The following is a 25464-nucleotide window of genomic DNA, read 5'->3' as shown; positions in this document are numbered from 1 at the left end:
TCCTTCCCAGAGCAGGTGCTACAGAACACTTTACTCTTGCCCCAAATGGCATTCTAGATCAAATACAAATGAGACTCTCAAAAGCCCTGCAAAAAGGAAACTTGTTTAGCATTTTTTTTGCAAATTGACTTTTCCCAAACTGGGTATGTAAATCCCTTCTATTTTTCTTTTTGTCTAATACTCCCAGATATCCTGTTTACCCAGAACTCCATGAAACATGCATGGAAATTCTGCTTTCAGCATAAATGGCATTGATTTTTGGACAAGATAGTGTTCCTCTACTTTGGGAAGTAGACCAGCTAAGTATTTCATTTGGACAAGATTTGACTCCTGAAATCCCTTGGACTCTGTTTCTTTTGCAGATGGAAGATGCACTGAGTGAAGTAGATTTTCAACTCAAGGTGGATCTGCACTTTACGGACAGTGAACAGCAGTGAGTGTCATGGAAATTATTGAATTGTAGTAGCACGGTGCTCTCCTCCCCCCTTCCCCACTCCTGGGATAGCCTCATAGCCATGAACCTCAGAATGTCTCTCAGATCAGCGTCTCCTGATAAGCTGCAATGTCCCTGACTCAGGGGTGCGGGCTAAGAAAGTTTGTGTGGTCATTTCAAACCACATACATTTTAGGCAGGCAGCTCAAATGCATACATAGAAATCTCATAACTTGTTGGCTTTGTTAACTGGCACTTTCTCATGTCTGACACCTTCACACATCTTACAATGTGAGAGTAATTGGGGGTTTTAGATTAAGGACCCTATGAGGCTACAAATGGCAAATCCCCTTCTGAGTCAAAGGAGATTCTTCCAGGATTCTACATCTTTGTGCGACATATCTGCTATTATGTTTCAGCTCTGAAACTTGAAACTCCGTTTATCTATAACCTGCTCATGAAATAAGCAGGAGGCAACTTTCTTCTTTCCCATAACTGCTTTCTTTCAGCTTGTTATGTGGCCTCTTATTCCTACCCTGGGCTGAGCTGTCAGGCCACTAAGCTGGGATATTTCAGCTAATAAGTAAGTCATCCTCTTTTAGGTATGAAAAGTCTGGTGAAGAACTCTAAACCTCATCCATTGTATAACTTCTTTCTGTTTCCTCCTTTCTCTACCTCACCTCCAGATCCAGGCTTTCCTAGGGTAGAAAACTCCCAATGTGGGAACAGGGCATGGTGGGGGACTTCATATCCCCCCTTTCTTCCCCACTGCAGTTTGCAGGCTTTGCAGGGTCAGGCACAGTAAGGAGGGAAACAGTGGAGGAAAGGGCAGGGGTTCATTTGTAAGTATGATCGTCATATGGTAAACCCTGAACTGCCCTTAGGATGTTCTTGTGAATTCCTTAGAGAGAGACTCCTTAGGTACCCTTGGCCAGAAGACAGTCACCCAGCCCCATCCCTGCAGTTATCTGATGTAGTGATGCCTCACAAGAGGCTGGGTGACTCATTCCTTGCAGGAAGCTCTTTGGGGGTGTATACTTTTCCAAAGCACACACATCTGGCCCATGGGAAATGGACACAGACATTTTAACCCTCATTCCACATATGTGGAGAACCTCCTCTGCCAAGCCTGCTTGCTCTTTAGACCAATCCAGCCACCCTCAGCTTCTCTCCTGATGGCCTTTGCAGAATGAGTCGAGCACCAGGAACTGCATTCCTACTGTTCTAAGGGACACAGGGCAATCTCCCTTGAAGACCTCCTCCCTCGGCTTAGGCAAAGGGAGGAAAACTCCTTCTTTCTCTGTTAGCAGAATCTCAGCACACACTGATCACTATCTGCAAATTAAAGTCAATTCTCACTTCTGGTCTCTTTAACCTCTCCAACAAATGTTTCCCCTTTTCCTTTGGAGAATGGGGAATTGGGAAGCTGATGAGCCAATGCTGGCAGAACTGTTCCCCTCATCCCTTCAAAGTTCAGACTTGGCCAGGGGCAGTGGCTCATGCCTGTTATCTCAGAACTTTGGCAAGCTGAGGTGGAAAGATTGCTTGAGCCCAGGAGTTCAGGGTTACAGTGCATCGTGATTGTGCCACTGCACTCCGGCTTGGGTGACAGAGCAAAACAAGTTAATTAATTAATTAATTTTTTAAAAAAGTCAGATTTCTTCTCAGAACTTCTTCCCCTTCTCAAGGACTGTCCTGTCTCTGAAATCTGTCTAATCCATTATGGGACTGTTCATAACATGAGGAGCTGAGTCCAAGGGGATTTGAACCAAAGATGGATGTCTACTGAAGTGTCAGGGACTTGATTGTGTATGGGAATTGAGAAGGGGCATCCGCTGATGTCTTGCCTGGTCCCTGGGCTGGGAGGAGTATCTGCCCATGTTCGTGCCACAGTCTGGGTTCAACTTCACAGATGCCTCACTTTTGTCTTTATCTGGACCCCAGTCCTCTGGCCACCTGCTTTTCTCATTACATCTGCTTTCTCCTTAGCAGGATAGTGTAGAGACTTGAGGAATCCTACCTGCCTCACCCCATTGCCAGGACTTGTTCTAGCACCATACTGAACTCAGAAGCCCTAAAAGAGGCTGGCCTTCTTCCTGAGCTATAAACTCAGAAGTGAAGCCCTGACTTTATTGTGCTATTTTCCCCTAACCATCTGGGGTTTCTGTCATTAACGCCTCCATTAACCCACCCCGCCTATCACTGTGTTCCACTTCCTTCCAAGACGTTCATTCGTAGCTTTATGTTAGACATTTCCAATTCATCACAGAACCCTGCTGCTAACTCCAAGCTCAGCCTAGAAATCAGCCTCCAACCTGCCCTCCATGTGATAAGTCATACTGTACACAGTGAACGAGACCTTCTCTTCAGCAAAACAGTAGTTAATGGAGAGCCTGTATACAGGAGATTGGTTTAATCCAAATGTATAAAACTCAGCAACCTAAACTCTGCACTCATCCACTATAAAACATTGGGGAAGTCCCCACACTTTCATAAATCTCAGTAGCTTCAGTTATAAAATAGGTATCATTATAGAATACATACCTCATAGGTCTGTTTGATGATTAAGAGAGACAATATACGTAATAGGCCAAGTACGCAATCTGATGAATAAATGTCTTCTTCCTCTTTATGGCTTCCTAGTTGGAAGTGAGGCCAGGCTTCAATGTGTTGCTTCCTCTCCCAAGCACTTAATAATAATCAGAGCAAGGGTTTTCATGAACTATAAGATTAGCTAAGAGGAACAGGAAGCCAGAGGCTGGGGAAGATTGAAAATGCCACATTTTTTAATTTTCATAAATTGAGTTTAAGGATGACAAGGCATCCGTGGCATATCCTGGGGTGGACATTAGGCTCTAAAACATGACCAAGTCATCTGGCCTCTTTAGCATCATGTAGGTCTGGGTGGGAACAAAATGGAGAAGTAGAGCCTCTCATATAAGGGACGGAAGAGCTCGTGAAATTTGCCTTGTCTGGCGGCTCTCAATGCAGGCGGGAGGATTCTGACCCCTGGAGACATGTGGCCATGCCCAGAGACATGTTTGGTTGTCACAGCTCGGGAGGATGCTTGAGGGGAGATGTGAGCACGATAAGGGCGGGGCTACACTTCTGACTTTATAGATCAGAAAGAAGGCCAACCTCTTCTAGGGCCTTAGAACAAGTCCCAAGGATGGTGTGAAGCAGACAGGATTGTCACACTTAGATATTGCCTTCTAGTGAGTAAAGGCCAGAGATGCTGCTTCACATCGTAGAGTGCACAAATCAGCAGCGCCCCCTCCCACCACAAGAAAGCATGACTCAGTCCCCAAAGTCAATGTTATGAGGTGAGGAAACCCTGCTTTATCCTAACCTCATATTTGTACTTGTTCCTCTGCAAAGACCCATCAGAACCTGTTTGCACAGGGATGGGGAGCTCACTCTTCACATCACGGCCCATTCTGCCCTGAGTAGTTCTGCTGATGGAGAAATTCTTCTTTATTTCAAGGAACAATTCATCCCTGTGCATCTGCCCTCAGTAGACTTCGGTTTTATTTCTTGTGACGACGCAGACAAATCCCAAGTCTGGATGGCAGTTCAGAAAAGAAGCCTTCTTGGCCAGGCATGGTGGCTCGCACCTGTAATCCCAGCCCTTTGGGAGGCCAAGGCAGGAGGATCACTTGAGGTTAGGAATTCGAGACCAGCCTGGCCAACATGGTGAAACCCCGTCTCTACTGAAAAATACAAAAATTAGCTGGGCGTGGTGCTGCACACTTGTAATCCCAGCTACTTGGGAGGGTGAGGTGGGACGATTGTTTGAACCCAGGAGGCAGAGGTTGCAGTGAGCCGAGATTATGCCACTGCACTCCAGCCTGGCAGCCTGGATGACAGAGTGAGACTCCATTTCAAAAAACTAAAAAAGAAACCTTGTTTATATCATCTCCAGGTTAAATACTAGGGCTCTTTCTGTGTGTGTTTTTTGTTTGTTTAATTTTTTTGTTTGCTTTATTTCCCGTATAAGAACTCAGACACTCTCCTGTCAATGCAGTCAAGTTTATCACCATCATTTCAGAGCTTAGAGACCTCCCTGCACCACCACCAGGACCTAAGTTTTAGCTCCATTTTGGATATATCTATTTCAGAGCACAGGAGAGCTACCACATCTCCATTCTTAATTCTTTACTCTTACTAATGTGGCTTAAATTCTTGTTAACATTTTTGCCATCTTTGCTACACTGACATGTATTTAACCTCCTGTTGTTCAAGCCCTAGGGATATATCTGTGATTCTTAGGAACCTGTGTCTGACTGGATTCAAAGTAATAGTGAGCAGTAACTCAGAAACAACTGTGAATCAGGAAAACCTGGTCCAAGGTTACATTTTTGCCTTGTGGCTTTGATTAACTCTTGTTGGCTTTACTTCCTTTTCTACAAACAGAATAATGCCAATAAATACCTCCTGTGATTGCCATACAGGGTAAAGGGAAAAGTACCATGTTCAGTTCGTAAGAAGCTCTCAATAAATTGTAGCCTGAATTAAAAAGAAGGTAAATGTTAACACCTTGCTGAGATTCATGGCGTAGACCCTTCACGCTCTCCCCAACAGGTTTCTTTCTGGTACCAGGGGACCATCATTCGTATTCAGTCTATGGAGTCACCCTGAGCTCTAATAATTTAGCTGGCTCTTTGACTTGGCCTTTGTTTGCACACAAACAACAAGGGTTTCAAGGAAGCAAAGCCCATGGTGTTGGGTCTTAAGGGGCTGCTCCCTTCGTCTCGCCCTTTCTGTGCTTCATTTCCTTATCTATTGATGGAGGACAAGCATTTCCTCTCTGCTGTCCTCATGAAAGATGCTCCTCCCAGGTTTCCCTTGTGGTCTGCTTCAGAGAAATTTGCGCAGCCCAAATGACTGGTTCTCAGGATTTGAGATTAGTGCTGGGTCCTTCTGGGGGTGATCATGGCCCCAGGTTTTATTTAGGCAAAACCAATCTTCTTTTAATCACCAAAGATGCTGTTGAGTTGTATGCCAGTTGGTTTAATCTCTTAGACTTAGATACATGTCAGTTACAAAATACTGGAGCAGACATTGGGGAATCCTTGATGAAACTAATCAGACTATTTAAGCATTGTGCTTTGGGAGTCATTCATTCTTTTGTTTGTTCAGTCAGTCAATTGTTCATTTTAATTCGTATTTATATTCTCAATACCTGCCAGATACTAGGCTAGGTATTGGGACTATTAAGATGCATTAGTCATAGTCCATTAAGAGGTAGGAGTCTGTTAGAAAACACAGGCTCACACAGTCCGTGCAGCATTGTGAGGAGAGCACTGGATATCTGGACATCTGTGGGGGAAATAAAAAAGTGGAAAAAGTAGGAGGCTTCAATGTTGAAGAGTCTTTAAAAGCTAGTCTGGGCTTCTTATCCATCACTGACACGTGAACTTGATGTCCGTGACAGTGGAGCATGTCACCAGATCTGTTGTGTAACAGCTGTGTAATATCTAGTGATACCTGTGAGCTGTGGTTTTCTCATCTGCCGATGGTGGGAAAAACGATTTCTACCAGGCAGAGCATTTGCAGGATTGAATAAGATGATGTATGCACGGTGCTTGGCCCATGGAGAGGCTTAATACAGACACGCTAGGATGACAGCGGGGGCAACCCACCATTTCTCACATGAGCTCACATGCTTGCCTTCTAGGTTGAGGGACGTGGCTGGGGCACCGATGGTCAGCAGCCGCACGCTTGGCCTGCACTTCCACCCCCGGAATGGTCTGCACCACCAGGTCCCGGTCATGTTCGACTATTTCCACCTGTCTGTGATCTCGGTGACCGTCCATGCTGCCCTGGTGGCTCTGCAGCAGCCCTTGATCAGGTATGAAATTTGGAGGCAGCCCTGATACGTGGGAGCCACCTTCCATCACAGGTGTGGTGGGGGGGCAGGGAGTTTTCCAGGAGAGATCAGCACATGCAAGGGAGTTTCTCTAAGGCTGCTGGTTTAAGCTTTGGGCCTCACTGAGGAGCATGTGAGAGAGGAAGGAGGAGGTCCCAAGGAGAGACTGGTATGGAACCCGGAAGTCGAAAACCTGCAAACTATGACTTACACCAGGAAGACTTGGAGTCTGGCTTCACATTTTTCTAACTGTGCCTTCTTTGAGAAGTCATCTAATGTTCCTGAGCCACATAATCCTCTACGACCAGAACACTAATGTGTGTCCCATCTACGTAAGATTTTAGTGAATCTCAAACGAAGATGGTACCAGGCACATGTTAGGGGCTTAGTTTTCTTTTTCTTCCCCAAGTGGTTATTTACTCAAATGTAGAAGGTTCATTCATTTGTTTGTTTGTTTATTTACTTATTTGAGATGGAGTCTTGCTCTTGTTGCCCAGGCTGGAGTACAATGGCACCACCTCAGCTTGCTGCAACCTCCAGTTCCTGGGTTTAAGCGATTCTCCTACCTCAGCCTCCCAAGTAGCTGGGATTACAGGCACCCGCCACCACGCCCAGCTAATTTTTGTATTTTTAATAGAGATGGGATTTCACCATGTTGGCCAGGCTGGTCTCAAACTCCTGACCTCAGGTGATCCACCCTTTTTGGCCTCTCAAAGTGCTGGGATTACAGGCATGAGCCACCACGCCCAGCCCATTCATATGGTTTGACTCTTCCCTTCAGTGAATTTTCCCAGAACATGTTCAAGATCGTGTGAAGCACTGAGGTTCTATGAATGCCCCAAGTAGAGGGACAGAACTGACAGCATCTAGCATATTGTACCGTGCTCACCTGTCTTCATATTGACTCCCAGCATGGCCAGATAGGTGCATGAAATAATTTCAAAACGTTACACATGCACATGGGCAAAAGTTGCATGTGTGCAATGTTTATGCATAGAATGTTGCAGCATGGTGTTTCCAAAAGGGATCTTTCCTAATTTCTCTTTTCTGAATGGCTTCTCAGTGCTGACAGTTTAAGTGCATGTACAGGAGACTAGAATTTTCACTACGTTTGCCGTTCCTGTCCTGAAGCCCCTGTTCTCTGCTGGGGTCAGAGAGGAGGAAATTAGTTACCCAGCCTGACCCGTGCCACATGACCCGTGCCACATGACCAGGAGCTGCTGCCCCTGGAGGTGTGATCCAGTGACCACACCCATCTGCTGGGTTCCTTTCCTGGCCCCATTATTATTTTATTCATTGGGTGTTTACTGGGGGCCTGCTGTGCTCTAGGGAAAGTGTAAGTGAATATGCAGTATATTCTACTATGGAATATAAAAATACTTTGGAATAGATCTTTCCCTCAGTGAGTTCACAGTCCAGTGAAGTGGGCCCATTTGCATATACGAAATTATAATATGGTAAATGCTGTTGTGGTAGAGTTTGGTAGAAAATGTTACAAGATTCACAGTTATAGAAACAAAGGACAGCAGACCTGACCTTGGGAAGTGACAGGAGACAAAGAATCCAGAAAGCAACAGAGTACTATCATCCTGTGAAGAATATTCCCAAAGGATATTCCCTAGCTGCTAATGCACTCCAAGGCTTGGCAAATCACATCCTCAACACAGAGTTAAGGGCATGAACTGTCTGCCCTCTGCGAGGTGAGGCTAGCGAGGTCAGGTCCTGGGATTAGCAGGCTGTCACTGCTGAAGATGAGGCAAGAGAAGGTGACAGACAGCCTGGGGTAGGAAAGGCAGAGCTTCCTGCAGTGGATTCTGGGGCCCTAGGATCAAATTGTTCTTTCATCGGCTGGAGTCAAGACCATCTTATCGTCTAGCCCTACCACTTACTTTTTGGGGATCCTTGGTTAAGTCACCTAACTTTTCTAGCATCTGTTTCAACATTTAAGTCAATGAATGAGTCAAAGGAATTTTCATTTATTTTATTTTACTTTTATTGTTTTATTTTTTTGAGACAGCATCTCACTCTGTCTGTCACCGAGGCTAGAGTGCAGTGATGCAAATTCAGCTCACTGCAACCTCTGCCAACTGGGCTCAAGTGTTCTTCCTGCCTCAGCTCTCCAAGTAGCTGGGACTACAGGCAGGAGCCATCATGTCTGGCTAATTTTTGTATTTTTTGTAGAGACAGGGTTTCACCAAGTTGCTCATACTGGTCTCAAATTCCTGAGGTCAAGCAATCCACCCGCCTCAGCCTCCCAAAGTACTAGGATTATAGGTGTGAGCCACTGCACCCAGCCGAAATTTTTTAAAAATGAGATGTGATACTAACCCAACAGGGCTGATGAAGAGGTGCAATGGGATGAAGTATATAGTGCTGCATGTGGTGAAAACATGCTTGCTTCAAGGTGGGTGTCGCTAAGCTTTAGCCACTTCTAGAGAGGCCATGTCTGGAAGCTCTGAGATAAATCAAGTCTGGCATCATTAAAGTCTCAGAGTGTGGCAGAAACACATATAGACCAAACTCTAATTCTGAGCAATACCTGTAAAGCAAGGGATGTGGGAACCCAGTGTAGGGTAGGAATTAAAGGGATGGTTTTTAGGATTAGACAAACCCATGTTGCAAATCTGAGCCCCCTGCTTGTTAACTCTGTTAGCTTGAGCATGTGAGTTTCAGTTTCGGTACATACCAGAAAGCTTTTAGAAGGATTAAATGAGACAGCACATGTAAAACCCTTGGGCATTCATTCAGTCGATTTTTATTTAGCACCTCCCATATTCCAAGCCCTCACCTAGGCCTCATGTCTAGCACATAATAAGCATTTAGTGAATGGTATGTAATTGTTAGCATGGGAAAGAAGCAATTCTACTTCAGGGACATGAGAGAAATCTTTCTAGAAGAAACAGCCTTTGTGCTACATCCAGAGGATAAGAGACTGTGACAGTGAAAAGTGAATTTGGGATGGTAAATTGGAGTTATAGTTTAATACAGTAATTAATGACACATTAAGGAATTGAGAATTTGTTTATTGTATAAAAAGGAGGCACTGAAGGTTTTGAGCAGTAGAGTTACCTGGTAAGATCTATGTTTTGTAAAGACTCCAGCAGCTTTGAGTTGGTTAGACTGGAAGTTACATCAGATTGGAGGATGGTTTGGTGATGCAAAGTGTTCATGCCAGCCGAAAGGGCAGAGAGCAGGTGTATTAGTCTGTTCTCACTCTGCTATGAAGAAATAACTGACAGTGGGTAATGTATAAAGGAAAGAGGTTTAACTGACTCACAGTTACACAGAGCTGGGGAGGCCTCAGGAAACATCCAGTCACGGTGGCAGTGGAAGTAAACACGTCCTTCTTCACATGGCAGCATCAAGGAGAAGTGCTGAGCAAAAGGCGAAAAGGCCCTTATAAAACCATCAGATCTTGTGAGCACTCACTCACTATCACAAGAACAGCATGGAGGTAACTGCCCTCATGATTCAGTTACCTCCCACCAGATCCCTCCCACCACATGTGGGGATTATGGGAACTACAATTCAAGATGAGCTTTGGGTAGAGACATAGCCAAACCATATCATTCCACCCCAATCCTTCCCAAATCTCATGTCCTTGCATTTCAAAACACAATCATGCCTTTCCAACAGTCCCCCAAAGTCTTAATTCATTCCAGCATTAACCCAAAAGTCCAAGTCCAAAGTCTCATCTGAGACAAGGCAAGTCCCTTCTGCCTATGAGCCTGCAAAATCAAAAGCAAGTTAGTTATTTCCTAGATACATTGCGGGTACAGGCATTGGGTAAATACAGCTATTCCAAATGGGAGAAGTTGGCCAAAACAAAGGGGCTATGGGCCCCATGCCAGTCCAAAATCTAATAAGACAGTAATTAAATCTTAAAGCTCTGAAATAATCCCCTTTGACTCCATGTCTCACATGCAGGTCGTGTTGATGCAAGAGGTGGGCTCCCATGGCCTTGAGTAGCTGTGCCCCTTGACTTTGCAGGGTACAGTCCCCTCTCCTGGCTGCTTTCATGGGCTGATGTTGAGTGTGGCTTTTTCAGGTGCATGGTGCAAGCTATTGGTGGATCTACCATTCTGGAGTCTGGGGGATGGTGGCCCTCTTCTTCTAGCTCCATTAGGCAGTGTCCCAATGGTGACTCTGTGTGGGGGTTCTGACCCTATATTTCCCTTCTGCACTGCCCTAGCAGAGATTCTCCATGAAGGGTCTGCTCCTGCAGCAAACTTCTGCCTGGACATCCAGGAGTTTCCATATAGCCTCTGAAATCTAGGTGGAGATTCCCAAACCTCGATTCTTGACTTCTGTGCACCTGCAGGCTCAACATCAAGTGGAGGCTGCCAAGGCTTGAGGCTTGCACCCTCTGAAGCTGTGGGCTGAGCTATACCTTGGCCCCTTTTAGCCACAACTGGAGCAGCTGAAACACAGGGCACCAAGTCCCTAGGCTGTGCACAGCAAGGGGGCCCTGGTCCCAGGCCCTCAAAACCATTCTTTCTTCCTGGGCCTCTGGGCCTGTGATGGGAGGGGCTTCCATGAAGGTCTCTGACATGCCCTAGAGACATTTTCCCCATTTCCTTGGTGATTAACATTGGGTCCCTCATTACTTATGCAAATTTCTGCAGCAGGCTTGAGTTTCTTTCCAGAAAATGGGTTTTTCTTTTCTATTGCATCATCAGGCTGCAAATTTTCCAAACTTTTATGCTCTGCTCCCTCTTGAAAGCTTTGCCGCTTAGAAATTTCTTCCACCAGATACCCTAAATCATCTCTCTCAAGTTCAAAATTCCACAGATCTCTAGGGAAGGGGCAAAATTTGCTAAAGCATAGCAAGAATCATCTTTGTTCTAGTTCCCAAGAAGTTCCTCATCTCCATCTGAGACACCTCAGCCTGGACTTCATTGCCCATATCACTATCAGCAATTTGGTTAAAACCATTCAACACATCTCTAGGAAGTTTCAAACCTTACCACATCTTCCTGTCTTCTGAGCCCTCCAAGTTTCTAGGAAATTCCAAACTTTCTCACATTTTCCTGTCTTCCTCTGAGCCCTTCAAACTGTTCCAACCTCTGCCTGTTACTCAGTTCTAAAGTCACTCCTACGTTTTTGGATGTCCTTATAGCAGCACCCCACTCTCTGTGGTACCAGTTTACTGTATTAGTCCATTCTTATGCTGCTGTGAAGAAATACCCAAGATTGGGTAATTAATAAAGAAAAGAGGTTTAATTGATTCACAGTTCTGCAGGGCAGAGGTGGCCTCAGGAAACTTACAGTCATGGTGGAAGGGGAGGCAAACGTGTCCTTCTTCACATGGTGGCAGCAAGGAGAAGTGCTGAGCAAATGGGGGAAAGCCCCTTATAAAACCATCAGATCTCATGAGAACTCACTCAGTAGCAGGAGAACAGCATGGAGGTAACCACCCCCATGATTCAATTACCTCTCACTGGGTCCCTCCCACAACATGTGGGTATTATGAAAACTACAATTCAAGATGAGATTTGGGTGGGGACACAGTGAAACCACATTAGCAGGCTTCACTCCCATTTTATAATGAGGACCCTGATACTATTCTAATGCGAATTTGGGAATCTTAGAAATCTTAGTAAAATGTTTAACCTTCCGACAGAAAGAGTCCTTTGCAAGTTTGTCTGCAGCAACCTTGCTGGAGTGAAACACAGACAGAAATTCACAGTAAGGGCTAGACTTCTCCAGGGTTGGGGGTAAAAATAGAACTGTCTTCTGTCCTCTGGATTTTGCAGGAAGAACTTCTATCAGTTGGATCACAGCAGCTGGAAACAAAGGGAACCCTTTAAGTTTGTGGGAAATACCTGTCAAATAGGGCAAGCACTAGCTTTTCCAGAAAAGCAGTTTTTTGCAGCATCGGTTAAATACAATGATCATGAAACAGGTGTGAAATTAACATTTAACCTCCAAAACCCCTTAGCCTTCACTAAAACAAGCTGAAGCAAAGAATCCAATTTTTAACCCCCAAATGGATATGATTGGATTTCACTTGAGGGATTCAGATCCACCAGAAAAGCTAATTAAGACCACCCTTAAGTAAATAACAAGTTATTTTAGTTATTAATTTGCAGTCTGTCCAGTGAATGTGCCAGGAGTATTCACATAGACACTTTCTACTTTTCTTCTGGAATGTTCCTTCTATCTATCTTATAGCTAAATTAGAGAGTTGCTTCAACTTGCAATTCAAAACAAATCAGAACAATGATTCTATTTTATTATATGTGTGGTATTAGCAACAGATAGCTCCTAGCATTGATGGAAGCCTTGCTGCTTGCCAGACACTGTACTGGAAGCTGCCTCTGGCTTATCCCATGGGACTCCCACAATCACCAAGTGGCTAGGGTGCTGGTATCAAACCTTCTGACAGGGAGAAGCAGAGGTAGGGAGATTAAAAACTTGCCTCAGGTCACACAGCCTTTAGGGAGTTGAACCCTGAGAGGCTGGATTTATTACCCCCTTACTGCTTGACCATACTCTGAGGATCATCTCTGGATGCATTCTTTTCACCTTGTTTGCATCAAAATTGCTCTCCTGCGCACACTGGCCTGAGTTTTCCTGCATTGTATTACATCTATTGGTTTCCTTTGCTCTCTAGACAAATGTCTTTAAGGTGAAGGCTGTGCCTCAATCATCTTATCATCCTAGCACCTAACCCACTGCCTGGCATATGGTATGGGCCTAATAAATATTTGAATAAATGAATTAAATATAAATATAATGCTAAATTTATTTTCCTGTCAATATTTTAAGCAGGCACCTGGATCTCTTGGATTAAGTCCTTCCACAAGTGTTTCTTGAGCACCCATAGTGAAGATGATGAAGATGATGTCACCTGGGGCTATTTATTGCCAAGACCCTCTTTGCCATCAGAGACTTTAAATTTTACTGAGGGACTAAAACATGCCTAGAATATAGTATCCACAATATGGCAAAACATCCATTAGAAAAGAAATTGAACAGAAGAGATCTAAAAAAGAATATGAGTATAAGTAAACATTACTGGTATATCAATTGATGAAAATCAAACAGGTAAAGATAGAGGAAGATGATCATAAACTCAAATATGATAAATTTGAATAATCACACATCTTTTCCTAATCTACTTTATCCTGAAATTGATCATTGCCATCACAATATGTCCATTAATCTTTGGATTGCAGAGCTGGGCAGGAACTGCACATTTGTGAGCTGAGCAGGTTATGATCTTCCCAATTAGCGTTGACACAGCAAGTGCTTTCTGGCTTATGACAGTCTTTGACATTGTATTAGACTCTCATGCGGATCATGGAGGAAGATGTTTTATGCTTTTCCACAGAAGAAAAGAGGTCCAGGGAGGGAGGAGTTGGTGGAAGGAGCAGAGACAGGACTCAGGCCTTGTCTTGTCAGAGTTGCCCCTGAAACTTTCGGAGCCCATGCCACCTTCCCCTCTAGTGATATAAGCTTGGAGCTCTGCTTCAGTGTTTCTTACAGGTATGTTGTTGGCATTTAGGTTGGGCATTTACATGCACACATTGTAGGATGTGTATCATCATTGACTTTCAAGCTTACGTGCCAGTTGTACCCTCTTTATCATCAAAATATCCACAAATATCACATGCAAACACTCCCTAGGGGGTGAACTACTCCTAAATGGCTTATCTCAAATGCTTCACAGGAACACTTCTCAAAGGGGCTGAGTTAATGGCACCATCACTTTCTTTACCTCCTTTTTCACCCTTTCAATTATCTTTTGTTTAGTTTTACTCGTCCAGGAAGAGGCTCCTGGCTTGGTAAAGGTGGCCCAGACACCGGACAAGAACAGTCTATCATTTCTCTGGAAAACTTGGTCTTTGGAGCTGGATACTGCAAGCCAACTTCCTCAGAGGTAAGGCCTGTGTGGGGCAGTTGCTTCAAAACTTTCAAACTTTACTTTGCAGAGTGTATGTTCTATGAGATTCATGCTTCTTTGAAACATCCCCTTCAGAGATTTTTGCTAATTTGACCTTCCTTTCACCATCTTCCCACCCCTTCTTTTTATCACTACAAGCTCTGTCAGACATATTTCTAAGGCCAAGCCCTGGGATAGATACAGGGAATGTGGTCTTCATATGATACTTCTTATATGTGGTCTCTTGGAAGAATACAGTTCTCTGTAGGTCAGGAGGCTGTGCTGTGAGGGGGCCACTGACTATGTGATAACATTCAAAGCCCTGCCTGGTTTCAAAACCTGGCTCCCACTTTCATTTGTGCACTCTCTGAACATCAGTTTTCCCACCTGCAGAGTGGGCTCCCCAATAGCTAATAATTTCATGGAGTGTTATATGTACCCAAATGTTGTAATAAATGTAAAGTTCCTAGCCTGGTATCCAGTACTCACTAGCTGCTGACTAAATATGCATATCCTGTCCTTCCCCTTGTTCTTTTATCCTAGGAAACATCCCCTACTCTCCTGTGATGTGCAGAGCTTTAATCACACAGGGTATGATTCTGCTCATATTTCTCCCGAGCCAGTATGTGCTGTGTTTTTATTAGTGGCCTACTCATAAATAATCAGCCTGTATTATTCAGGGTTCTCCAGAGAAACAGGACCAATACAGCCAATAGAACACACACACACAAAGAGATTTATCATAAGTAATTGACTCACATGATTTTGGAGGCTGAGAAGCCCCAAATCTTCAGTCAGCAAGTTGGAAACCCAAGAGTGCAGATGGTATCTTTCCAGTCCAAGGCTAAAGGCCTCAGAACCAGGAAAGCTAGTGTTATAAGGCCCATTGCAAGTCTAAGTCCAAAGGCAGGAGAAAACTGATGTCCCAGATCAAAGATAATAAATAAAAGAGACAGTTTTCTCTCACTCAGTCTTTTTGTCCTATTCAGGCCCTCAATGGATTGGATAAGACCTATTCATGTTGGAGAGGGCTATCTGCTTTATTCAATTGACCAGTTCATCCAGACATACCCTCACAGGCTTACCCAGAATAATGTTCGACCAAACATCTGGGGCACCTTGCAGCCCAAGTAAGTTGACACATAAAAGTAACTGTCACATTAATAGTAACTATCACTACTAATTTCTGAGTAGCCCACATTATAAGTGTGATAAACTGTCCATGCCCAGTCAGCCCCCCAAAAGAGGTGCTCTATCTTCCTGTACAGTCAGGCTCTGTACACAGACTGTTCAGAATATTAGGTAATGCACTCAGCTGGCTCTCCTGTGATGTCATCTTTGCTAGCTCTGAGACCCAGCCAGGAGGTCTAGTGGCAAAAGCTGCCCAAGTCATGTCTTCATCTGGTCCAAGCTGCTGTGTCACATGATTTTATGGTCCTGAGACGCAAAGAAAAGGGTTGTCAAGAACCTGTTGAGGGGACCTGAAGCCAGAATGGGGTTCTGTGCCACGGAAGGAGCAGATTTTAAAGCCAAATAAGACCAGTTCCAGGGTAGACTCCAGTGACTTGTAGATGCAGAACTTCAGTCAACCACTGAACTTCTCAGAACCTGACGTCCTTAGCACTGACACAGGGCCCAGCAGATAGGAGCTGAATGAGTAAGAAAGCGAGTGGAAAGCAGTGAGCCCTGTAGCATGTCGTTGGACTATCCCTGCTGCGGGTCCTTTGCTACAGGACCATCACTGAGGCAAAGCTCCCCATGGTCGGCTGAAGCCTTTGCTGTAACTACATCACAATTCAGCTTCTCCCTCTGTCCAGTCTTCCTTCCTTCAGCCCCCTCATGGGCTGGCACCTAGAGTTTCAGTAGACCCCATGTGGAGACTGAAGAGCCTCAGAGCCAGGGCTGGCCCTCAGAACCTCAGTAAATCTGCTGCCTGAAAATCTTCCACTCAAACTCTGTTTTCCACGGAATGTGGCCTGGGGCGTTAGGGAATGTCAGTGGTCACAGATCAATTCAAAACACTTTCAACACTCATCTCCCAAGCCAAGGGCCTTTGCTGAGGCTGCCACAGGAGCTTATGAAGATGATTATGAGAAGGTTTCTGTCCTGAAGGACTCTGATGTGCAACTCCCTGTACACACTCCAAGACTTTGTCAGGTGCCACCACTAATATGAAAGTACTCTCTGATTTCTTAAAAAGAAATACTTTCTCTTCAATTCTCTAGGCATTTCTGTCCCTCCTCCACTGGACTCTGAGTGGCTGGGAATAGAAACCACCTCATTCAGCTCCCCATCCCTAGGGCCAGCACCATGCCTGCCATACTCAGTGCTCAATAAAAGTGTGGGGAATAAATGATACAAATGTGTGAATCATATGCATGTAGGAAGCTGAGCAGCAAGACACTGAGGCCACACAGACTATTCATTGCTTCACACGGCAGGAGCCAGTAACCAAATGGGAGGCAGCTGTGGAGTGAGGGGCATCTCTGCTGATGTGTGCGTGCCCAGCTCAGAATGTTAGACCTGGTATGGGGTGGGATGGAATGGCACACGTGATAGACCATTTCAGTCCACCGGGCTCTGTTACAGATGACACATCTGAGCATGGCCCAGCCAAATTTCTATCTCTGACACTGTTACAATGCGGTAGAAAGCAGACTCTGGTTACAAATGCCTCCTATGATAAATGCTATGTGGCTTGGGGGAACTCATTCACTCTTGTGGAAACTTAGTTTTCTTTTCTTTTTTTTTTATACTTTAAGTTCTATGGTACATGTGCACAATGTGCAGGTTTTTTACATATGTATACATGCGCCATGTTGGTGTGCTACACCCATTAATTCATCATTTACATTAGGTATATCTCCTAATGCTATCCCTCCCCCCTCCCCCACCCCATGACAGGCCCCGGTGTGTGATTTTCCCCTTCCTGTGTCCAAGTGTTCTCATTGTTCAATTCCCACCTATGAGTGAGAACATGCGGTGTTTGGTTTTTTGTCCTTGCGATAGTTTGCTGAGAATGATGGTTTCCAGCTTCATCCATGTCCCTACAAAGGACATTAACTCATCCTTTTTTATGGCTGCATAGTATTCCATGATGTATATGTTCCACATTTTCTTAATCCAGTCTATCATTGATGGACATTTGGGTTGATTCCAAGTCTTTTCTATTGTGAATAGTGCCACAATAAACATACGTGTGCATGTGTCTTTATAGCAGCATGATTTATAATCCTTTGGGTATATACCCAGTAATGGGATGGCTGGGTCAAATGGTATTTCTAGTTCTAGATCCTTGAGGAATCGCCACACGGACTTCCACAAATGTTGAACTAGTTAAACTAAGGAGCTTCTGCACAGCAAAAGAAACTACCATCAGAGTGAACAGGCAACCTACAGAACGGGAGAAAATTTTTGCAATCTACTTATCTGACAAAGGGCTAAAATCCAGAATCTACAAAGAACTCAAACAAATTTACAAGAAAAAAACAAACAACCTCATCAACAAGTGGGCGAAGGATATGAACAGACACTTCTCAAAAGAAGACGTTTATGCAGCCAAAAGACACATGAAAAAATGCTCATCATCACTGGCCATCAGAGAAATGCAAACCAAAACCACAATGAGATACCATTTCACACCAGTTAGGATGGCAATTATTAAAAAGTCAGGAAACAACAGGTGCTGGAGAGGATGTGGAGAAATAGGGACACTTTTACACTGTTGGTGGGACTGGGAAACTTAGTTTTCTTAACTGTGAAATGGGATCACATCTACCTTCTAGGGAGGATTTCAGAAGTTAATGTGTGTAAAAACATCACAGAAATAGACTTAGGCCCATGATACAGTAAAGTATTTTCTTTTTTTTTCTCTTCTTGGCTATTTTTGGGGATGTGTGTCAAAGCAGACATCCCTGTCTTTGACCAGACTCAGATAAAATGGTTTATTTGTGAGTGCTTAGCTTTGAACTTGCTCATGTAGTTTAGCTCAATGGGTTATTTTCAGGACTTGATTCTTTTCCTGTGCATTTTCCATTTGGGTCCCATCCAATTATGCAGATTCAGTGCTGTGCACCCACCCTGTGCCTTCCCACCAGACAAGTGCTGCCAAGCAAAGAATAAAATCCACTCCCTCCACCTCCCCTGGGAGCTTTGTATCCAAATCCCTGAGAAGCCCAGCGCATTAACAAATAACATTGGAATCCGCACAGATTGTAGCATCAGCTGGAAGGATTAGAGAACAGGTGTTCCCTTCAAAATAAGCCTTTCCTTGCAGAGACATTTGCAAAACTGGAGTTTCATAGCAAAACGAGCTGATTGGTGTAAAAAATCACAGGGAGGTGAGGGTTGCTGAGACAGGCCATGTCTTTTTCTCATTAGCCCCAGCCCCTCTCCCCTCCTGGCCTCTGTTCTTTCCTGCAGCACCTTTGACATCTAGACATTCCATCATTTAGAGTTGGTGGAGCAAGCGCTTATGTTCCCTCTGCATCTGAAACCAGCAGCTTCACACTAGGGGAATTATTTACCCTCTTTGACTCTTGGCTTATCAGTCAAAGGAGATACTAATGCCTGGCTCACAGGGTTGCTGAGAGGATTAAATGAAATAAGCTTATAAAGGCCTTGAGCATACAGCCTGACACAAACATGCCCAATAAAAACCTCCTGCTGATATTATTTTTTCTGTCATTTATCCACATAATTAATTCAAATGTTACTCCAAGAGCTCCAATGCAGCCTTGTGGTGAGACATTGAGTGAAGAGTCCGCCACGTGGTTTTCCTCAGTGCCAACCTGCTGTGTGACCTTGGGCCAGGCACCTACCCTTTCTGGGTCTCAGTTTCTTAAGGTATAGAGAGATAATTGGATATGATCATCCCAGAGGCCTCCTTTAGCCTTTTGTGTGCTACTTTTACTGTGATATCCCTGACACTGCCTGGTCCAGTTGGGGGCAGTTGGCACATGCTCGATGTGTTAGTTTCTCCCAAGTAACAGAACCAATAAGTTGTATATGTGTGTGTGTGAATGTGTGTGTGTGTGTATATTTTAAGATTTTAAGAAATTGGGTCATGCACTTGTGGAGGCTGGCAAGTCTAAAGTCTACAGGGTAGGCTGGCAGGCTGGAGACCCAGGGAAGAGTTGCCATCCAAGTTGAATGCAGTCTGCTGGCAGAATTTCTTTTTCTTTGGGGAAAGTCAGTCTTTTTCTACTGAAAGGTCTTCAACTGACTGAACAGGGCCCACCCATACGACTGAGGGTTATCTGCTTTACTCAAAATCTAATGATTTAAATATTAATTTCCTCTAAAAGATGCCTTCACAGAAACATCTGTAATATTGGACCAAATACCTGGGTTTTGTGAACTGGCCAGGTTGAGACATAAATAGCCGTCATTTGATGGCTGATGAATACTCAGGCTCTGACAGACTGTCATTAAAGATCAAGGATTCAGGCTGGGCACTGTGGCTCATGCCTGTAGTCCCAGCACTTTGGGAGGCCGAGGCTGGCAGATCACCAAAGGTCAGGAGTTCAAGACCAGCCTGGCCAACATGGAGAAACCCCATCTCTACTAAAAATACAAAAATTAGCTGGATGTGTTGGCGGGCATCTGTAATCCCAGCTACTCAGGAGGCTGAGGCAGAAGAATCACTTGAACCCTGGAGGCGGAGGTTGCAGTGAGCCGAGATTGTACCACTGCACTCCAGCCTGGGTTACAGAGTGAAACTCTGTCTCCAAAAAAAAAAGGAAAAAAAATCAAGGATCCAGTTACTCAGAGTGAGGTGCACCCTGTTCTTCCCCAAGGAAGGCTGCACACCCCTTTTCTTCTCACTGACATAAGGAGGGCTGTTCCGTCATCCAAGGGAGGAATGGCAGCCTAGTGGGGAGACACAGACTTCAGGGAGATTTCTTTGTCTTCAGATCTCCATTTCCTTGGGCAGTGGCTTTAGTACACATGCTCATTTATTCATCTATCAGCATTTATTTAGCCCCTACTGTGTGCTAGGATCTGTGTGCTGCAGGGACTAAGACAATGAATAAAACTCAGTGCCAATCCTTAATGGATCCTGTGATTCATTCACCATGTTGTACATGAAACAAAGGAATAATTAAAAATTACACATTTCACAATAGTGTGAAAAGTGTGTTATTGATCATTTCAAATCACATTTTTGAACATCTACTTTACATCAAATATGCTGGTAAGCCACTTATGTGCATGGACTTCTTCAATTCACAGAATGGCACTTTCATATTTCCTTTTACAAATGAAGACATTGAGACTGGGAGAGGTTAAGTATGTCACTGCTGCCACACAGCTGAGCAGGGACCAAGCTGGATTTTTAAATCAGTGAGCCTGATGCCATCTCCTCATCCCCATCATTAACCATGACGTGAATGTTTGAACAAAGAAGGTTGTGATACCTTTTGTCCTTTGGAAGGACGTGATAATAGTCTAGTGTGTATGTGGGGATGTGTGTGTGTATGTGTGGTGTGTGTGTTCTTTGTCCGTTTATTCATTGATGGACATTTAAGTTGTTTCCATATTTTGGCTTTTGTGAATAATGCACCAATGAACGTGCGAGGGCCAATTTCTCTTGGAAATCCTGATTTCAAATATTTTGGATATATATCCAGAAGTGGGACTCTAGACTCTAAGCTCCACCAGAGCTGGGTGGGTTTCTGATTTATTTACTTATGTATGCCTGGCACATGACATATGGCCACAAAGCCTTTGTTGAGTAAATGAGTGTTGGATGCCTTGGAATCTGAGAACATCTGAACGCAGAAGAACAAAATAACTTATAGGTAAGAGTGTCAGGCATTTGACTTTCCCAACAGACCTGTTTCCAGCCTGCGCATTGAGCCTCCCAGTTCCTTGGCTCACCCGTGGAGATCATAGGTTCGGCCTTGCAGTGGGGAGCACCCTTCTCTGAGATGAGTGTGCTGGCCAACAAAGTGAAATCCTCCTTCCTTTGTTTTACTTAGAATATGGTTTCCCAGACAGAAGAATGCATGTCATTGAGAAAATGTACAAGGTTGCCACTCTGAAGATGTCTTTAAGTCGAATTGCAGAGAATCGTAGAACAATATCTTCCTCAGAGTGGATAATGCTCACACTGGACAAGAGGATGTGCTTAGATTTATAAGTCTCCTTCCATGCCGAGCCTTGTGCCATGACAGCCCCTTCTCCTCTGATGGGAGGTGTGTGTCTGGCAGGGCAGGGTGGGGAGGGGGAAACTGAGGCACAGAGCTGCCTCTCAGGCAGGAATCTTATTTCTCCTAAGTAGGCTCTTCTTTTTATTCTCTTATACCCCTTTCTATTGGATTCTTTGCACTTTGCCCTTGCTTTGAATATGCCCTTGCTTGTTATTGTGAACACCCTCATATTCTTTTCAGGAGGATGTAGAGTCACATGTGTAAGACACAGACATGCATAATTATCATTAAACATGTCATTATGTTGTCTCTGGACAGGACATCTCTTTGAGCAGAGATACTGCCATTGGCTTGTTCACTAATCAAACATTAATCAAGCATTAACTCTGTCTCAGGCACTGTGCAAGGGGTTTGTGATGCAGCAATGGAAATGACATTATTCATCCCAGCCTAGTGTAGCATCTTCATTTCTAGAGCCCTCGGTGCCCATTAGTTTCTGACACATTGTGGGTGCTCAGTTAGTGCTGAGTCAGTAAGTGAGGTGAGGAGATAGAGACTTACATCTTCTTATATCTATGATGAGTGACCACTGTAGATGTAGCCATCAGACATAGTAGGCACAGTGGCTAGGGTCTACAGTACTTTTTAAGGACCAAAGGAAAGTTTTGATTTCTTTTAAAATCAGAAAAAATAAGGAATATGGTCCAGTCTGAATTATAGTCACCTTTATACAAACAGGAGCAAAAATATAATTTTAAATACTTGTTTTATGGATGAAGGAGGCCTATGAAGGCAAAGGTGCCTGGGGCCCACAAAAGTCATAATACAGCTCTCAGAGCAATTATTATTATCCCTCATTATCGTCTCCTGATTATAGACATAGAAAAATTGAGCCCAGTGAGCCTAGGGGACTTCCCCAAGGCTTGAAGATGTGAACCTAGAACTCAGTCCTCTCTGGCCCCAGGCTTTGCTAACACTCATTGCAGCAGCATGTCTGCCTGCCTGCACACGGAGTGTGCCACAAGGACATTTGTACACCGATGAAGTAGCTGAATGCAAGAGGTGCCGCTGTTTGACACTTGTGAATAATATGCTTTAAGGTTAACTACCTAGAGAAGGACGAAAGTTACCAGAAAAAAATGTTTTTCAGGTTCATCCCTGTGGTTACATGTGGCAGGATTTCATTCTTTATTAAGACAGAATAATATTCTAGTGTGTATGTGTATACAGATATGTTTTTCTTCATCCATTCATTCATTGATAGGCATGTAGGTTGTTTCCATATCTTAGCTATTGTGAATGATGCTGCAATGAACAAGGGAGTACAGATTTCTCTTGGAGATTCTGATTTCAGATGTTTTGGATATATATTCAGAAATGATATTTCTGGATCACATAATAATTATGTTTTTAGCATTTTGAGAAGCCACCATATTGTTTTTCATAGTGGCTGCACTATTCTACATTTCTATCAATGTTATGCAACGATTCAAATTTCTCCGTGTTCTTGTCAATACTTATCTTTTATGCTGTTGTCAACACTTGTCTTTTTTTTACAAGATAAGTGTTGACAAGTTTAATTTGTTTGAGTCTTTTAATGTAAAAGTCAGCAGTATTGCTTACTTATACACCATCCTTTTTATTACTGAAAATTGCCTTGTTCCATGTCATCAGCTTTCTGATACCTTGCTCCTTACCAGTATTTCTGGGCATGATGAGAGATGTCATGTGGTGACAATGAGGTATGAAGTGATATCTCATTTTGTTTTTTAATTGCATTTCCTTAATAATTAGTGATGCTGAGTATCATTTCATATGCCCATTTGCCATTTGTATGTCTTCTTTGGATAAATGACTATTCAAGTCGTTTGCCAATTTTAAAAATCAAGTTTATTTATTTATTTATTTATTTGTTGTTGTTGTTGTTGTTGAATTGTAGGAGTTGCTTATGTATTTTGGATATTAACCCCTTATTGGATATGTGGTTTGCAAATATTTTTCTTCCATTCTGCAGGTTGCATTTTCACTCTGTTGATTGTTTCCTTTGCAGTGCAGATACTTTTTAGTTTTGTATAGTCCTGCTCATCTATTTTTGCTTTCCTTGCTGTTCATTTGGTGTCATATCCAGGAAATCATTGCCAAGATTAATGTCATGAAGCATTCCCCTTATGTTTTCTTCTAGGAGTTTTACAGTTTTGGGTCTGACGTTTAAGTGTTTAACCCATTTGAGTTGATTGTTGTATATGGTGTAAGATATTGGTCATTCTTTTATGTGTGAATATCCAGTTTTCCCGTCATCATTTGTTGCAGAGACAGCCATTTTCCCATTGTGTGCTCTTAACACCTTATCCAAGATCAGTTGACTGTATACGAGTTGGTTCATTTCTTAGTTTTCTATTATTATGTTAAAACCACTTTATTGAGGTATGAGTGGCATAAAACCTGTACATATTTAGCATCTACAATTTGGTGAGTTTGGATGGGCTTGCAATTTGATTCAGTTGGTCTATATATCTGCTTTTATGCCATTACCATACTGTTTTAATTACTATAGCTCTGCAATATATTTTGAAATCAAGACGTGTGATGCCTGCAGCTTTGTACTTCTTTCTCAAGTTTGCTTTGGCTATTTGAGATCGTTTGTAATTCCATATGAATTTTAGGACTATGCTCAGTGACATCAACTGGTCACAGAACAACAAATACTACAGGATTCCACTCATATGAGGTATCTAATATAGTCAAGCTCATAGAAAAAGATAGTATAATAGTGGTTGACAGTGGTGAGGGGGAAAGTGGGAGGTTGCTGTTCAATGGGTATAAAATTTTAGTTATACGGAATGGATAAATTCTAGATATCTGCTGTACAACATTGTGCCTATATTAAAAATACTGTATTGAACACTTACAATTTTGTTAAGAGGATAGATTTCAAATTAAAAGTTTTTACTAGAATTTTAAAAAATGAAATAAAAAATAAGTTACCAAGAAAACATAAAAACACAAGTTATTTAAAGAAAAAAGTTTTATAGTTAAAAAACTGTACTTCGTAACTTCTACTATTTTAAGAATTGAGATGTCAAGCACTTTTGCATTTTTGCCCATTAAAATTACAAAATTTTAAAATTTATCTTTTAAATGATTGCTTGATTTAATAAAATCCTGCAAGATAAATACACGTTGCTATACCATACACACACTAAGGAGGGCTTTGAGCAAATGGTGCATTACATCAATCTGCATATGAATCCAACATATTTCCACAGGTCATTTTCATGAATCATATAAATAAAAAAAAAAAATGGTTCTTTAATGCAAAGGTCTACAGTACTGCTAAATTATACACCACCGTTTTTTATTACTGAAAATTGCCTTGTTCCACATTGTCTGCCTTCTGAAGCCTTGCTCCACACCAGTATTTCTGGGCATGATGGAGATGAGGCACTGGAATTCCTTCCCAGACAGTCCAGGACTCCTCAACTGTGTCCTTGATGCCCAGCATGGCTCACAGTGCATGACAGACATGAAGTAGATACATACTGAGTGAGTACAAGGTGACAGAGCAGCAGGGCATAGAGCAAGAATAGTGAACTTGGAGTAAGGAAACATGGTAGGGCTAATCTTGGGTTTTCCCATGGATTAACTGTGAGAGCTTGAGTGAGCCGTTAAACCATTCAGATCCTCTGTTTCTTCTTCTTTTCTTAATGGGAGGATGAAATCTTCTTAACCTATAAGATTTGTCTGGGACTCAGGAAGGGTAAGGTATTTCCCCTTTGGGGAATCCCTTTCTCCCCACCCTCTTTTTTCTCCTTTCCCCATTCTCCCACCCAGGGATGCTATGATGGTGACATCACAAACCCATGGATCTTGTAACATAAGTATGTCAGGTAAATGTAGTGAGCGTTTATTTATGTTTGGCTCTCTGCTGGATATTTTTAATATGCCTCCTCACACCTTCTTGAATATACTCACATTATATAGTTGAAGAAACTACAGCTCTAATAACTTAAGCAAATTGGCCAGGATCAGACAGCTGATTCCTGGCAGGGCTGGATGTGACTCCAGATCGGACTGTGTCCAACACTTGTCTTTTGTCCACTTTGAGTCACTTTTCACCTAC

General features: G+C 43.2%; 1 protein-coding gene across 7 annotated transcripts in view; it reads left to right on the top strand.

Moving 5' to 3' along the window:
• The window catches only part of FAM135B (family with sequence similarity 135 member B), a 364859-nt gene that overhangs the window by 237035 nt on the left and 102360 nt on the right, over positions 1-25464 (top strand). For all 7 annotated transcript variants that reach the window (XM_054498901.2, XM_054498898.2, XM_054498894.2 and 4 more), the window contains 3 exons: positions 363-433; positions 6111-6284; positions 14061-14187. In XM_054498901.2, the coding sequence (XP_054354876.1) occupies positions 363-433; positions 6111-6284; positions 14061-14187 (372 nt within the window). The remainder of the gene's footprint in view (positions 1-362; positions 434-6110; positions 6285-14060; positions 14188-25464) is intronic.

The sequence above is a fragment of the Pongo pygmaeus genome, chromosome 7 (assembly GCF_028885625.2).
Source record: "Pongo pygmaeus isolate AG05252 chromosome 7, NHGRI_mPonPyg2-v2.0_pri, whole genome shotgun sequence".
Taxonomy (NCBI): Eukaryota; Metazoa; Chordata; class Mammalia; order Primates; family Hominidae; genus Pongo; species Pongo pygmaeus.
This window is presented reverse-complemented; position numbering and strand designations above follow the sequence as displayed.